This window comes from Trichoderma evansii (assembly GCF_050947405.1).
Source record: "Trichoderma evansii strain SZMC 28006 chromosome Unknown GGI43scaffold_22, whole genome shotgun sequence".
Lineage (NCBI taxonomy): Eukaryota > Fungi > Ascomycota > Sordariomycetes > Hypocreales > Hypocreaceae > Trichoderma > Trichoderma evansii.
This window is the reverse complement of record NW_028145184.1, coordinates 315,247-331,474: the sequence shown is the minus strand read 5'-3', so window position 1 is coordinate 331,474 and position 16,228 is coordinate 315,247. Positions and strand designations below refer to the sequence as shown.

General features: G+C 48.7%; 5 protein-coding genes and 1 non-coding gene across 6 annotated transcripts; 3 read left to right on the top strand and 3 right to left on the bottom strand.

Moving 5' to 3' along the window:
• Nucleotides 1-168: 168 nt before the first annotated feature.
• GGI43DRAFT_425078 (coiled-coil domain-containing protein MAD1) lies at nucleotides 169-2,555 on the bottom strand (the record flags this gene model as incomplete). Its single annotated transcript, XM_083208461.1, has 2 exons — nucleotides 169-2,346; nucleotides 2,427-2,555. 2 exons carry the CDS (start codon nucleotides 2,553-2,555, stop codon nucleotides 169-171), a joined length of 2,307 nt encoding a protein of 768 aa, XP_083057279.1.
• A 491-nt stretch (nucleotides 2,556-3,046) lies between these two features.
• Nucleotides 3,047-5,879, top strand: GGI43DRAFT_414156 (mitochondrial matrix Mmp37-domain-containing protein). Its single transcript, XM_083207003.1, has 2 exons — nucleotides 3,047-3,557; nucleotides 3,628-5,879. Exons 1-2 carry the CDS (start codon nucleotides 3,531-3,533, stop codon nucleotides 5,287-5,289), a joined length of 1,689 nt encoding a protein of 562 aa, XP_083057278.1. The 5' UTR covers nucleotides 3,047-3,530; the 3' UTR covers nucleotides 5,290-5,879.
• GGI43DRAFT_414154 (UbiD family decarboxylase) lies at nucleotides 5,880-7,630 on the bottom strand. Its single transcript, XM_083207002.1, has 2 exons — nucleotides 6,590-7,630; nucleotides 5,880-6,509 (listed from the first exon to the last, which is right to left on the bottom strand). The coding sequence occupies exons 1-2, from the start codon at nucleotides 7,574-7,576 to the stop codon at nucleotides 5,967-5,969; spliced, it is 1,530 nt and encodes a 509-aa protein (XP_083057277.1). The 5' UTR covers nucleotides 7,577-7,630; the 3' UTR covers nucleotides 5,880-5,966.
• A 152-nt stretch (nucleotides 7,631-7,782) lies between these two features.
• On the top strand, nucleotides 7,783-10,856 carry GGI43DRAFT_196206 (Zn(II)2Cys6 transcription factor). The gene is made up of 5 exons (XM_083200014.1): nucleotides 7,783-8,881; nucleotides 9,014-9,273; nucleotides 9,339-10,464; nucleotides 10,518-10,597; nucleotides 10,674-10,856. The coding sequence occupies exons 1-5, from the start codon at nucleotides 7,980-7,982 to the stop codon at nucleotides 10,700-10,702; spliced, it is 2,397 nt and encodes a 798-aa protein (XP_083057276.1). The 5' UTR covers nucleotides 7,783-7,979; the 3' UTR covers nucleotides 10,703-10,856.
• Nucleotides 10,857-12,603: 1,747 nt separating this feature from the next.
• Nucleotides 12,604-13,630, top strand: GGI43DRAFT_196198 (flavoprotein). Its single transcript, XM_083200013.1, has one exon. It carries the CDS (start codon nucleotides 12,846-12,848, stop codon nucleotides 13,515-13,517), a length of 672 nt encoding a protein of 223 aa, XP_083057275.1. The 5' UTR covers nucleotides 12,604-12,845; the 3' UTR covers nucleotides 13,518-13,630.
• Nucleotides 13,631-13,830: 200 nt separating this feature from the next.
• On the bottom strand, nucleotides 13,831-13,911 carry GGI43DRAFT_t183. Its single transcript has one exon. It is a non-coding gene; the product is annotated as a tRNA-Ser (tRNA).
• Between the last annotated feature and the right edge of the window lie 2,317 nt (nucleotides 13,912-16,228).

Genomic DNA, 16,228 nt, shown 5'->3' with positions numbered 1-16,228 from the left:
TACAAAGAGCTGCGATGATAAAAAAAAAAAAAAGGTCTATTCATATGATCAATAGCATCAAAGGGAAAAGAAAAGCCTATCAAAACAAAGTCGTAATATCGGTGCAGCGCTTGCATAAATCGATATCCTACTATTAATTCTTTTCTTTCTTTCTTCTCTTTTCCTCCTTCACTCCCCCGAAGCCGCCCTCGCATGCTCCTCATAAAACTCCAACGTCAGCGCCGCCAAAAAGCCCGGTATGCATCCCTTCTCCCTAACCCAAAAGCCAATATGGTCGCCAATTTTTTGCGCAAACGCGCTCTTAGGCCCGCCGCCCACCTTCATCGTGCCCCTCTCGCCGTCAAACACAATCGAGTTTTCATGCTCGTCCGTCTGCGACGGGTAAAAGGTGCTCTCGACGCGCATCTTGCCGTTGGGGATAAAGGTGACGGTCCACCCCAGCGTCGAGAAGATGGCCTCCTTGAACTCTTGCGACTTGGAGCCCCAGACTTCTTTGAGGCGGCGCGCTGATTTCTGGGCGCTTGCGGTTTCGGCTTTTGCTGCTGCGATTTCCCGCTCCATGGCGCTCAGCACTGATGTTGGAATCAGGGGTATTGAAGGACTCGTCTCTTTTGACCGCAATGTCGCCAACAGCTCCTTGTTCTCTTTCTGCAGGGTTTCCAGAGTGGCCCGTTTGATCGCCTCATAGTCCGATGTGGGGTTGGATCTCAGCGATAATACTCGCGTTTTGGTCTGCTCTTTGGCGGCAGAAAGCTGCTCGCGGGTGGTAGAAAGATCCTTTTCAAGCATGGCAATCTGCGTCTGCGTGCTCGCTAACTCTTCTTGGAGCTTGCGGTTCTTACGCGTAAGCTGGCCCATCTGCTCCTGGGCGACATCATCTCCAGCCCAACTTCGCTTGCTTCCAGCGAGCTGCATAGGCGATGATGGCTGCTGAGACAGATCCATTGACGAGAGTTCGTCGTGTAACCGCTGAACCTCCATCTTATAGTTGTCTACCATGTCCTCCAGGCCCTGGATACGTGCCACGCGGGTCTCATCAAACTGTTCAGGTTGTAGGGTTTGCTCCTCGGTATCAAACGCTTTAAGTTGTGCACGCAAGTATTCAACTTCCTTCAGAGCCAAAGCACGCTGCCGATCAAGACGCATGCGGACCGTGTCGGTGTTAGCGGCTTGGGCAGACGTCGTGGCATTCTCGGTTTGGCTCCTCAATTGCGCTCTCTCTTCTTCCAAGGCCTGGATTTGGCTTTGCTGAGCCGCGACCTCGGCACGAACAGCTCCCAGCTGCTCAACATAGGAGGCACTGGTCAGCCGCTCCTGTACAAGTGCCCTCGCAATCTGTTCTGGTGAATCGAACTCGGTCTGGCCTGTTTCCGACATGTTTTCGAGGTAGGCGGACCATGATAGACGTTCATCCTCCAGCCTCTGCCGTTGTATCCTTGCCTCTGCCAGTTCCGCCTCCAGCCTCTCTGCGGCCTCAACCTTCCTCACCAACGTCCTCTTTTCCTCCTCGACAATCTCAACGGCTTTATTGACGGCTCGAAGTCGCTTTAGCTCCGTAAGTTGTTCGCGATTCGAAGCTTCCAAGGCTCGAATGTGTGAAACTTGCTCTGACAGCTCCCTCTTGATTATTTCCATCGTCTCCGCATCACCACTCTGAGCCTTGAGCCGTAGCACATCTGCCTCTAGGTTGCCGATCAGCGTATCTTTTTCTAGAATCTGTTCCTGGTACTGCCGTAATGTCGTCTCATGCGCTTCCGTTTCCTGCTGCATGTCCTGTAGTGACCTGTTTGCTGCGGTAATCTGCGTCTGAAGATCGTTGGCCCTCTTGTCCGCCCTTCTCGCTGCTTCGTCTTTTGCACTGGTCAAGTCCTCTATCTGCTCCTGTAAAAGACGAGTCTCATCCTCTGCGGCTCGAAGTTTAGACTCCAGTAATCGTTTATCGTTTTCTGCAGCTTCTTTCCGCTCCTCCATTTCATTTCGAATTGACTCTATTTTGCTGTCCGTCTTGGCCTTTTCAGATTCGGCTGATTGACGCTGCTGAGCTTCTTCCTGTTCGCGCCGACGGGCTTGCTCCATCTTGTTGTTTTGTTGAGATAAGGCAATGTCTTTCTCCTGCTCGGCGGTCTGCAAGCGGTACTGCAAGGTTCCAATCTCGGCCTTGAGGGCTTCAATTTCTTTTCGGTACTTTTCGGATGCATCTGAGTCAGGTGGTACGACATTCTCTTTTAAATTCTCGACTGAGCCCCGAAGCGATGGGGCATTGCTCTGTCTTGAGGAAGGCCTGCTTGTGTTTTGCTCTCCAGAAAGGATGTTATGAGTAGGTTGGTTGGCGCGAAATGATCCTATCTACAGCAAAGAAATGTGTTAGAAAGAATACACAGAGCCTTGCATCGAGGCATGCTCAGCCAATTGGCCACTTGACTTACTCTTGAATCACGGAATGACAGATTTGGTCGGGGGAGGCCTGAGGTGCTCCCAGTGCGCAACCTGCTGGTTGACCGAGAGCCTGGCCGACCAGCAGGGCCACTGGCATCCTGCATTGCGCGGCCGCGCATCTCAAAGGTTGGATTTGGCCTTGAACGAAATTAAAATGCTGGATATGGCTGCTGAGCTCTGTTTTCTTCCTCTGCCAAACGCGCCGCTTCGCGTCGCAAATGGATAGCTTGGCTGCGAATACGTGTGGTCACGTGATCATATCAGCTATCGGATAAGCAAGCAAACAATGCAAATGTACATACAGGTATGGATTTGCACTTGAGGAATTATAGTAATAACTTGATTGGAATTACAGCTGAAATGGCAATTATCTTTAGCCAAGTATGAGCTCATAATTGGTTATCCTGGTTAGATATACAGGCTATGAGCCTGGAATTAAGCGTAGCGTTCCTGGAACTCAGTCCCATTTATCAAGAGACTACCAGATAAGATCTGCGCCGGCCAATCGGCAATCCACCATGTACCGGCTTGGCTCGGGGTTCGCGGTACAGGTACAAGTACTCGGCGTCAGAAGCATGATTCAGTAATTCCCTCTGGTTCTCACAACGCCTCGCAATGTACATGATGAAGCGTTTTATATGAAAATAGCGCAACTAGATGGACATCTACTCGTAAATTGAATTTAGCTCACAAATCAACAAATAAACACTCACTACCACCAATTGGACGTCTCTCATAGGTACACTGAACTTTAAACCATGACGCAGCTCCCGTGACCCACTCGGCGAAAACCCAAGAAAGTGGGAAGCTCAGCTTAGCTCCATCCTTCATCCATTCATCCCGCCAATATCCACAGCCGAAACACCAACAATCAAGCCTTTTGACATGCCAGTACCGACGAGCAACCGCCCGGATCTCGCTGGGCTCGCCAATTAACCCGAGCTCGTCTTATATCAATCAGCCTCCATCGTTATCACGCAGACCCTTCGACTACAACAACCACTGAACCCCGGCTCTGCTAAACCCGAATACTGCCCAGATCTACCCAGCTCAGCCCTAAGGGAGGATTGAATTGAGCTCCTACCTCATCCACAATGGTCGCCCGTGCACGGAGCCTCGAGGCAAGTAAAACTACTTGGCTTGTTTTAAGCAATTACCACCAAATCTATACTAACATGAGGCTGTTTACAGGCCGCAAGGTCCTCTCTGCCAGCGACATTTGCGCTTCGTAGACCTCGGTTATCGCCCTTGTTCCTCTCTTCCGGTTTTGAAGCTCGCTCAAAGTACGAACGATTGTCTTCCATCTCCTCCTTCTCCTCTTCAAAATCGTCCACTTCGTCTTCCTCATACCAGAGGCGATGGTCTTCCGATTCAACGACTTCCCGGCAGAACCGACAGGCAGGTGCCCAGAGTCATGACCAAGCAGCATCAACGCCATCGACCCCAACATCCACAGCGACGACTTCTTCATCTTCATCTTCTACATCTACATCAACATCCTCATCAAGCAATCGTCGCAAAGAGTCTGCCGGAGGCAAATTCAACTTATATGGCGATGAGTGGGAGGACACTGTAGACTTCGCTATTCAAGGTTTTGACGAGCTTCCGCATCGCCTGTTTGGCGTAAACCAACATATGATTATCAACTATGAGCTCAAAGAGGCCCTGCGTATGATGCTGCGCCAGTTCAATGCGCCCATTGTCTACTGTTTCGCCTACGGGTCGGGTGTTTTCCCCCAAGAAAAGGCCGGTCGCAGCATCAGCGAAGCTGACTTTCGAGCTGTCCATCCCAGGCCTCCCGAAGCCTTGGTCAAGGCCCAAGGAGGCTCACCCAAGATGATCGACTTCATTTTCGGAGTCACGCACACAGAACACTGGCACTCTATCAATATGAAACAGCACCGAGACCATTACTCTGGCGTCGCATCGCTGGGCTCGGGCTTTGTCTCGCGAGTCCAGAACTGGGGTGCTGGCGTGTATTTCAACCCCTACGTTGAAATTAGCGGCATGCTGGTTAAATATGGCGTCACGAGCATTGACAACTTGGTTAGAGACTTGTCCACTTGGGATAACCTCTATTTGGCAGGGCGCCTGCAGAAGCCTGTCAAGATTCTCCGTGACCATCCTCAGGTCCGACTTGCGAATCAGATAAACCTCATCGCTGCTGTTCGAACTGCGCTCCTTCTGCTGCCTTCTGATTTTACGGAGGCCGATCTGTATAGCACCATTGCTGGTCTTAGTTACCTCGGCGACCCACGAATGGCTCTCCCTACCGAAAATAAGAGCAAGGTAGCCAATATTGTCTCCAACAATATGGTTCATTTCCGCCGACTCTACGCTCCGTTAGTTAGGACACTCCCTAATGTGGCATTTGTGGATCCCGTTCGACTAGATGACGAGAGCTGGATTTTGAATCCCGAAGCCAACGCCAGGATGCAGCAGGATATGGATTTGGTGAAGAGGGGCAACATGGTCAGACGTTTACCGGGAAGTTTCAGATCTCGTCTCTACTTTCAGTACCGAAAGAAGTTTGGCATTCCCCAAGACGAATTCAAGGCCATGATGGAGGCAGCCTCCGACTCCGACGGAGCTGTAAAACGCCGCCAAGCGGGAGAGTTTGAGAAGAGGATTGCTGCAGATGACCCCGAACAGTTGAAGCAGATAACTCGCCAAGTCATTAAGCAGACAGTCAACTGGCCCAGCACATCGCAAAGCATCAAGGGCTTACTCATGGGCGGCTTCAAGAGGTCATGGCGTTACTTGGGTGAAAAGGTGTCCAAGTGGAAGAAGGGCAGGTCTGAAAAGAAGCCTGAAAGCAAAGAGGCTGAAAATTCGCAGAAAAAAGAAGAGTAAAGCGCAGCTTTCACTCTCAGGGCAGCCTACGCTCCCTGTCTTTCTTTCAGTCGCCTTGACGACGACATATTTTTTTTCTAGCTTTGACATCCTTACGTTTATTTCTTGTTACATATTGTATCACGTATGCATCTACACAATGAACATAGAGCTTAGATTCGAGAGAGCGATTGCAGCAAAAACCGAGCGACGCGCAATATTTGGACCGGCTGGTTATGAGCCATGAGGACTGGAGACACAGGACATATTCTGAAAAAAGAAAGAAAGGCGAAAAGATGGAATGGGATAAAAAAAAAAGAGAGACAAAAAGCTGGATAAGCTGAGCGAAATGACACTGATGGCAATGAGAAACCAATGGATAGGATAGATGGATGACTCGGGTTAGCTGGTATGATGGGCATGGTTGTGCGGAGTTGACGATCGAACGAAGCGAATGCTGTTGAGAAAGAAGAGCGGCTTTGCAACTTGTATTGTAGTGTATCAAAATAATTAGTAGGCAACATGATTGGAGACTTGAGTTTCATTGGCTGAGGATGTAAACACTAGACCGACTGGACATGAATTAAGATGAGTAATTTGAATATTGAACTGCTTCAGAGTGCCAGCCATTAGTCATCAGTATGACTCGGCTACACCTCTTTTATTGTATTTCTATTTCTACTTTATTTCTGGCTTATCTACTCTTGTAACTTGGCGAATCCGAATGACTCCCAATCTTTCAGGACCTTTTCCTGAACGCTCTTCGGGTAGGCGTTCTTAAAGTTGCAAGTCTCCCAATTCTGGCCGGTTGTGTATTCTACCGGCAGCAGCGCATCACTTACAACCTTGCCTCCCTTGATGGGGTCACCGTTTCCGTAACCCATGAAGGGAATAAGTCTGAATCCGAGAACTTCCTCGAAGAAGACCTCGTCCAGATTGGGACGGCATCGAGTGGTGTAAGCCCACAGGACGTCCTTGTCGTTGTAAATATCAATGTCCTCACCAACCAGGATCAGGCGGTGCATGGCGAAACCAGGCTTGACGTTGAAGACAAGGTCGCCAACCTTCTTTGCGAATTCCTTTCCGCTTGTTTTGAGGGCTCGGAGCTTTGTAGTGTCGACCTTGAGGACGGTCCAGGTGGCGTGGGCGAACCAGGGGCAAGAGGCCTGGATGATGGGGAGGCCAGCATCCTGGCAGACTTGTCGGATTCGAGCGGCGGCGAGAACTCCGAGCATGGTGTGCTGTTGAAGAGTATATGAGTCAGTTGGCTGACTTGGTACAGGCAGATGGGGAAGAAAAATCAAAGATGAGCAACACTTACAGTCTCGTCGGTCATGCGGCCACATGAAGAGATGGGCAAGATGGCATTATTGCGGTAGGTGATCTTGTTGATGGTATGGACGTTGCCAATGATGCTCTTTCCTGGGAAGGTATATCCGTGCATCTCACCAAAGGGACCCTCGGGGGCTGTCTCTTCGACAGAGAATGTGCCCTCAAAGACAATCTCTGAGTTGGCCGGGACCAAGATGTCATTGGTGTCACACTTGACCATCTTGATGGGCTCGCCGCACATGGCTCCAACGTATCCAGGGTCGCTGACGCCCTCGGGGAGAGGCATTGAAGCAGCCATGGCAGCAGTAGGGGGAACACCGAAGGCCAATGCCCAAGGGATTTCTTTCTTACCCTCCTTGGCCCATTTGTCGTGGATGAGTCTAATGTGCTGCGGGTTGGCAGCTAGACTGACTAGCTTGTTCTTGCTGGACACCATGGCTCTTGAGATGGACCAGTTGGTCCAGGTGCCATCGGGGGACTGCAAGATGTGAACGCCAAAGGTCTGAACATACTTTCCACCGTCTGACTGGTGAATCTGTGGCAGTGGGAGCTTCCACAGGTCAATATCAGCTCCCTCAATGGAGTTTTCCTTGCAAGGGCCGGTGGGGAGGATCTCGGGCTCAATGGGAGGAATGTGAGTTGCAGACAGCATCTTATCCATAATGTCGTGCAGGCTAGCAGTGGGAGGAAGGGCTACATGCCGTGCCAGCCGGCTATACTGGTGTCCAGGGGTCTTCCGAACACCGCCAGGGGCTCCAAGAATCCTCCAGAGACCATCTTTGGCTCCGATGATGTTGTGGAAGAGAGGTGCCTTGTCTTCGGTTTCGCAGACAAGACGAGTGATGGCAGCAGCTTGGAGATTGGGATCGATGGGAGAGTCGATATCTGCGAGATCATCATCTTCACGGAGGGCGTTGATGAAGGACCGGAAGCTCAAGTGAGCAGGCTCGGGGTCATAGTCTATTTGGGAACCCATGATGAACTCGGATTTAAAGATTTTATTTTTATTCTTATTTTTTTGAAATTATAAATAATCCTCTTTGCTCTTTGACTCAAGCTGTGTAAGTCCAATTAGAGCGCTTACACGTCTCTACATATACTCTCTGGAAGCTCCGACTCGGAAATACTATATATTACTGCCTCCTCCGAGATTCTGGGTATAATTGCCAGGACAAGTTAATGGTGCTCTCTTACTACAGGGAACCATCCAGGCTTACTCGATCTTTATGCTCTGCGTCAATTCTTGTCTCTCGACTATCTCGATTATCAGCGCCTTACTGTGATACGGACCGTAATCCCCATCTTCGCTGTATTACAAGTACGGACCGCAATCCCCATCGTGGCATGCAGTGAGCCTCTAATTCCAAGGCCCTGCAGTCATGCATATGACCCCGGCCGGCACTCCCAGAGGGGCTAAGCAGCCGTTGCGGATCATTGAGCGCCGAGCATCCGAGCCACCCGCCACGCTCCTTCAAATCCTTCGCCAACCTGGCTCGGACGCTCGGAACATAAGCAGCGCCTCGGATCCTGCCAGCTTCACGGCTGCTTTGTCACGCTGGACGACCAACTCAGTCGCCAGAAGAATGGATATGCAGAACAGCGGCGGTACGCCCAACCACAGCGCACATGCGCCTACGCCAGAGCAGAAGGAAATCGACAGAGTGCTGTACCTGCGTCGCATCTCGCAGGCCCGATCGTGTTATCCATGTCGCCAGCGCAAGGTGAAATGCGATCACGGCCAGCCCTGCCGGACGTGCCAGAAGCGAGGCCATCCTGAGATATGCTCGTACAACGTGGGCACGCCCGAGAAGAGGCGCGGGAGGCGCGCAAAGAAGGCCGCCCCAGATGGGACGAGTCCTCAAGGCGCTTCTACTTCTGCAAATAAAGGAGAGTCCGTGCAGGGAAAAGTGCTGCCATCGCGAGAGGATAGTCCTGAGTCCGAGACTTCATCAAATCAGACAACGACGCCGCCGGCTCCCGTGGCTACGGCGGATTCGCTGGCTACGACGGTGGCAGCGGCGGCTTGTTCTCATGGGCCGCAGCAGTCGCAGGCGAACTGCTATCGGAGTATAAGAAAGGAGCATTATCAAGGAGATAGTTCTGTTCTTGCAATGTTACATGGCTCCGCGGACTCGCCCGCTGTGGAGATGAGAAGGACGGCCGGACCAGTTCTCGGCTTACACAATACGCTGGAGTTTTATCCCTTCATGAAGCTCAAGACGATCCATGAGCGCTGGGCTGCGTTGCTAAAGCTCATTCCTCAGAAACAAGAAGTATTGAGGTATGTTATCTTGTCTTTTCGATTTTCACTTTTATAAGATACTGGTACCTCGGTTGCAAGGCTGGAGTCTCGGCTTCGCATCATTAGCATCAACTCCATCAATATTCCAAATTGCTAACCTACTGCGCATAGATATTTCCCATCTCATGGTGCCACAATCTATCCCCTTAATCCTGTTTTGATAGATCCTGATGACTTGGAGTCTGCCTATTGCGACTACCTGTCGGCCCTAGAGGCCGGTGAGCTCAAGGATCCCAATGTCTTTTCTCCGAAATGGGTATGCAAGGCCTATATTTCGCGAATTGCTCTGCTCCTGGCAGCACTTGCTACCAGTGCTCACTATTCGGTGATGCAGTCTCCGAGGAGGCGTTCAGAGCATTGTCGAGATTACAGTAAGGACACGACTCATTTGATGATATAAGCTTGCTTATATGACTAACCTGGCGCCACAACTTAGTACAACGTTCATTTGACTGTCTACGTCTTGCCAATTACGTCCTGCACCCATCATTAGATGTGGTTCAGACACTGCTCATTATTGGAACTGTTCTTCAAGATGTTGGACAGTCAGACGGTGCATGGGTTATGCTGGGTACTACAGTTCGGGTAGCGCAGGCTCTGGGGCTGCACAAACTAACGGACGCTCAGCTGCAAGAAGATAAAGGGAAGAAGAAGCAGGCTCTTTGGGATATGATATGCAAGCAGGACTGCTTGCTCAGTCTATGCCATGGCCGGCCACACATTGCGACTAAGCAGTCTTTGGCGACAAACAATCTCCTCTATCGTTCCGACGACGCATTGGGCTTCTCGGATATGATGTGTGGAATTGTTTCTGTGTGCATGAATCTCCTGAACCTGGAGCAGCCAAGCTGCGAAGAATCGTTGAGGCTGCTAGACGAACTGGACGGATATCAATCCCGAGCCTTGCCTTATCTCGAAGACCGAAACAGCTGCAGAAATATCCAGCAGCGGTACGAAAACCTCACAATACAGATTCAGCTATCTTTCGCGGCATCAGTCATCGCTCGACCAGCATTAACCCGGACTGTGGCGACGACCAACGAAGAGATTAACAATTTGCAAATTCTCAAGCGCCGAGCCAAGGAAAATCTGATGATTACGGCCAAGTCATTTATCGAGTTTCAGTCACTAAGCATTATACCCATCCGCACATGGTCCTTGATCCATGCAGTTCTGAGTGCTACGATTATGCTCTGTTTATGGGAAGAGACGCGAAATGATCCAGAGAGCCGAGATGTGCTGCAGCGCGTGATGGTAATCTTTTCGCGAGCAGCACAGGCAGACGACGAGACTGGGATGATGTCGGAGAACAACCCTTGGCTATCAATGAGCCATACCCGAGCTCTGGTGGCGCTCCAAAGCGCCCTTCAGAAGGCCCCCGCCTTGACCAGCCCTGCACCGACAACATCGACGCCGTCATCGCTACCCGAACACCAGCTAGCGGAGAATATACCGCAGCAGAATTATGCATTGCCGAGAATGCAAGATACGGGAGCTCCTCCGTTAGATCCGACCATGGATGGCCCGATGAGCTACAATTTTACCTCGATGCTGATCGACGGGTTCGTTTACTTTGACATGGGTTTACGATGAGACCGGACTGACATTGAACTAGGTTCTCCATGGACGCATACTCGTACCCCTGGGACACGTCGGGGGTATCACCTTTGATGTATCTTGATCAGATTATGAAGGGTAAGGATACGAACGACGTTTCCCCACAGTCACCCCAGCTTTTGGACATGAGTCGAAACTGACGATGATTTTGCAGGGACTTATGAGGCTATAGATGAATATTGAACAAAGGGTTTGGTGGGCCGGCGTTACAAATTGGGATATAAGTGCTTGAAACGAAACGAAACGAAACGATACGAAACGAAACTACTAGGGAAGGGATATTTTATTGCCATTTTTGGGTATGGATAATAGCGCTGTTTACGACGATACTCTCTACGAAATGAATATAGACTTTTTTAATGACTTGTTAATAAATTACTGAGACACCAGATATAGCAATTACGTGTGTAAGCCAAAAGACGTTGTTTGAAGGAGGTTATACTAATATGCTATTGTGTTATTAGTAGATAGGTACGTATGGACAATATTACTCATTCGGGTGAGTGATGAGTGACTGATATCTTGTATATTGACTTGCTTCTTTCAGCAATCGCATTATGTAGATCAGCAGCAACCACTTTGAAAGAGTCGATTGGGTAATAATACCAACCAACCCCTGCACAGTTTATAATTCCGAGTTTTCGGAAAAGAAAATCGGACTTTTCCTCCATATATAAGATGCTGACTGATGCGGCGCATGAACTTGATGGTGTGCTGCTGCAGCCTGCTGTTGATGCTACAGTAATACACATGAACTGGGTACAGGATGGTGTTCTGCTGTAGCCTGTTCCCTGTGGCCTGTAACTGTAGCCTGCAGCCGCCCCTTGGAATATTTGGTGTAATTGAGCATAATTGAGAGTAATTGAGAGTATAATGGATGAAACCAGCTGAATAATAGATTACAAAGGCGTAACTATTGTTGTACAAGATCAAATTCCCACGTTCTCTTCAATATAACTCTGAAGGAGGACCAGGATATGGCCTAGAAGCGAAACGGCCCCCCGCCAATGGCGGAGTTACATGCGCTAGGAGCATCTACTAATGCTAGATCCTGCACTGGCTTTTGCCTAGGAAGAGGCACAATGCATCCTACATCCCGGCCAATAAGCACTCAGACTCTTCGAATCCTTCAGGCGAATAACCCGCTCCATGGTTCAACTTTGCGATTGTTTCTCCCCCATGAGCACGTTTATTATGATAGCAGCTACACTGCATACGTATAAGCTGAAATAATATTTTAGTGCTTATCACGACCTTCTCGATCAGGCTTAAAAACACGATCCTCCTGGATGCTGTCAATGGCGGGAGTTTTAAGGATCGGGGCGGCAGCCGTGCCGGTTGTGGCGTGATTTTTGATTCACGAGCCGCGCAGCCTTGTATCGAATAGGAATGGAATTTCCTCGGGGTGGGAAGCGTAAGCTGTCAGTCAGAGGCGAAACGCTTAGTCTGGAGGCGAAGGGAAGCTTTGTTGCAGAAAGAGTAAGCACTCTATTTGCTTCTAAGACATCTTTAATTGTCTGACTCCTCGAGCCAGGAAAGATGGGATGAAGAACCAGCGGATCAAGTACATGGCTAGGAAGTAATACGCCAGCATGCGCATTGAGGAATACGATGTGTCGAATAATTAGGTACTGTAGTAACACTGACTGACTGTTTTATCTATGCCGCAGAGCACCTAATTTATGCCGCCCGAGACGCTCTCTATATACGTACGTCATACGAGTTCGGTCGCTCGGCCACCTCGGCGCGCTAGCGTGGCAGCACGGCGACGCCCTTTTGGCTGCTTATACCGACCGTCGTTTTCATTCTTGTTCCCTCGGCTTCGGTGCTTGGGAGATTGAAGCTTCGGAAGCTTTGGCTGGGCCAGACAGGACAGGAGAGAATGAGGTCACACATTTGATTTTTTTCTTGATTTTGTGTGTGTGTTTTATTTTTCTTTGTACGAAATTAAGCGATGCAGCCGAGATGTCTTGTAATTGTGGATTCGCAGAGAGCAATCGTAGTGCATCAAGGAGCTGGTTGTTGGATGTTGGTTTTTGTACATATAGCCTCGAGGATGCCGCATGTCTTTTTTGAGCAGTCATTCTATTCCCAATACAATTCGCATAATTCGCACAATTGCAATCCTACTCGGATCCTTTTTCCTCTTCTGCTCTTTTCTATAAATAGTATAGACACTGCAGAGTCGCTCCAAACTCCAACCATACTCCATTCACACTCACCGACAATACAATAATACGACACTACCTATACACATACACTACAACAACAAAACACTATACAATACATTTACCTATACCGACTATAATATACCAAACTCGACAAAATGGCTCCCTCTCTCACAAACGATGAAAGCCTCGCCGTCTCATCCCCCTCCAATGGCATCTCCAACGGCAACGCTCCTCGTCCTCATCCTCAACCTCGCCGCAAGCGCATCATCGTTGCCATGACCGGCGCCACAGGTACAATCCTGGGCATCAAGCTGCTCATCGCCCTGCGCCGCCTCAACGTCGAGACACACCTCGTCATCTCCAAGTGGGCCGAGCAGACGCTCAAGTACGAGACCGACTACCACCCGGCCAACGTGCGCGCCCTGGCCGATCACGTCTATAACATCAACGACATGGCTGCGTCCATCTCTAGTGGCTCGTTCCGCGTCGACGGCATGATTGTCGTGCCGTGCAGCATGAAGACTCTTGCAGCCATCTCAACGGGTCTGTGTGACGACTTGATCTCACGCGCGGCTGATGTGATTCTCAAGGAGAGGAGGAAGCTGGTGCTCGTTGCCAGAGAGACGCCCCTGAGCGAGATTCACTTGCGCAACATGCTGGATGTGACACGAGCTGGTGCCATAATCTTCCCTCCTGTACCTGCGTATTATATCCGACCTTCATCGGTAGATGATTTGGTCAACCAGAGCGTGGGACGAATGCTAGATATGTTCGACTTGGATACTGAGGAGTTTGAGCGATGGAATGGATGGAAGAAGGACAACTAGAGGAAGACGATGATTGCATAGCGATGGTCTATTTCTTTTTTTTTTCTTTTTTCTTTGCATATATCTTTATCACGATGAGATACTTTATTGTAACTATAGACGGGATGGATTATGGGTTGCGAAGCATTTGGGCGTTTATTTTTATATTTACTACAATGGGATATTTGAGACAGTTTAACTACCAAAAAAAGTAATCAATGACATCAAATACGATTTATTATAAAGACTAAAGCAAGCAATAGTTCATGCAAGCAATATGTGCATATGACTCATAATGAGTTGAAGAAGAAAAAATAAAACCAAAAAAATTATGCGACAAGAACAGGATTCGAACCTGTGCGGCCGAAGCCATATGATTTCGAGTCATACCCATTAACCACTCTGGCACCTTGCCTTTTGCATGTTAAGTGTAGGATAAATTGCAACTATATTAGTAATGCGCTATTTTTTGTAGCTCCACCAAACCCTGTTGTACAGTAAGCATTCAACCGAGTGCAGATGCATTCTATTAATTCTTGTGTTGTTCAAGATGCCAATTCAAATTTTCAATTTAGATGCTACTGTTAATTCTGGAAAATTGTCCATGATACATGTCGACCATTTCGTACACATACGCTTCGTATGTCCTTACTGCACCAAGCTCGAGGCTCATGTTCTCCGTTATACTTACTCAAAGCGGTAAACTAACTACCTATTTTACTTCTTTTCAAGCTGCCGTCCACGTATATTCATTTGCTGTATTACAATTGCCACATCTCAAAAGCTTCTACTCTGCCGTAAGTGATTACTTATTTATCTATTTACAATCAATCCTAGCGTGTAAATTCTTATCGAGAATTACTATACTATTAATTCAGCCATTGAGCCCAACAACACGAAGCATGTATAGATGATAATCTGCTAACCTGGAGCCATAATGACGATACTCGGCGGAAACAAAATGGCCAGTCAGCTTACTAAATGACGGCATGTATTTTATACAAGGATTGACGAAAATATTACTACTGTCGCCTGATTATTATGGGATGAGCTCATAACCGTGGCAAATGATAAGCATGCATCGACAAAAGTAGATGGATAGCTATTAACCCTTCCAACTACAAGTGCATATTTCCACGCAGCAGACATGGATACGCGCAAGAAAATAATAGAGACGCCGGATTTCACAACACTGGCAGTACCTATGTAATACCATTACTCACCGTAACCGGGCACAGAACTCCCAATGCCGCTATATCACGTCCCTTGCGTCGAGGCTGATGATAGCCAAATACGCCACGAGACGGGTAATATAAAGGCAGCAAATAATCCCATGCAGGGAGTACAAGATGGTGCCAATGCATAGTACATATGATGATGGGTAAATATTGCGTAGAGAACGAGTATATCGGTACTTGCAGCAACAAGTTAGTATTTATTACTTAATAGCTCACGTAATTTTCCCCTGCATCTCGCTTTACGCCCAGCCGCGGCCGTGATGGATGCTGCTCGCCCGCCTTTAACCCGCACTGGCAATTGCTCATGCATCATGCAGCTCGGTAATTGCAACGTCTTTTCACGGGTATTAAAAAAATAATAACAAGAAAAATCAGGTTTCTCGACTGACTTGCTCTGCCAATCATGTCATCTCCTTTTCCCCGGACGTCGCGTTGCTGTGACGTTGACAGCTGACAGCTACCCAATCGCGGGTGTTTGATTCATCTCACAAAAAAGTCCAATCAAACGCGGTACTGCTAGTAACCCGCTAAGACAAGGCGAGGGAGAAAGACACGGACCTGCGCCGTGCTAAACCTGTTTCTGTCAGATGGCTTCCGGATTGGGTGGGGTCGTTGTATTTTGACGGGAGAGACAGGGGCTGCATTCAAGACATGTGCGGCTGAAGCTGCAATTTCGAGGTCTAGACTCTACCAGAGGAGCAGAGAGAAGATGAATACTGATAGTGAAAGAAGTGTTTTGAAAGGCATAAGTTGACATAAATGAAGATAATGAATCAAAGGAAGAAAGAGAGTAAGAATGAGTGCAACGATATAGCCATCAACCAAGCTCCAGGAGTTTGGGTTGTGTAAGAGAGAGACACAACTGATAGAGGCCTGATCACTAGACCCAATTTTGTCTTGCTCAGACCAGATCTTCCTCTCTATTCCCAATCTTGGATGTACTATCTGTGTTTATGCAAATAACCTTGCAGCAGTTCGTTCATCCACGTTGTCTGTGCGCGCACCCGTCGATCACTGTGATTTACATTGCGTTTACTATTACGGGTCTTTATGCTACAACTGTCATAAAACATAGTTAAGCACCTTGTATAGATTAAGATCATATATAGTTTCTGTAAACCATCAACGTAACCGTTTATCGAGCCAGCTGGACTCAGCGCCTCTTATCCTGCCTCGCCCGTATCCGATAAGACCCGTTGGCTTTCATAAAATGAATAAATCCAAGACAATAATGAATAATGACCCTGCATACTCACACTCTTACAATCATCCGATAGCTCCCAAATCATGACCATCACGGTGACAGCAGCCCTGCAGCCCAAAGACCCTCTTTTAACTCCCTCGCATCCATCCTGAGAGACCGTCCCCGCAAAAAGTGCAACATCGTCCCCATTGACTGTACGCATGTGAATACGACTTTTTTGCCTCCCCCTATTGATACCGTTGTCCCTTGTTCTTCTCGAAGAGCGAGGAAAGAAACAAAGGGCGAAACAA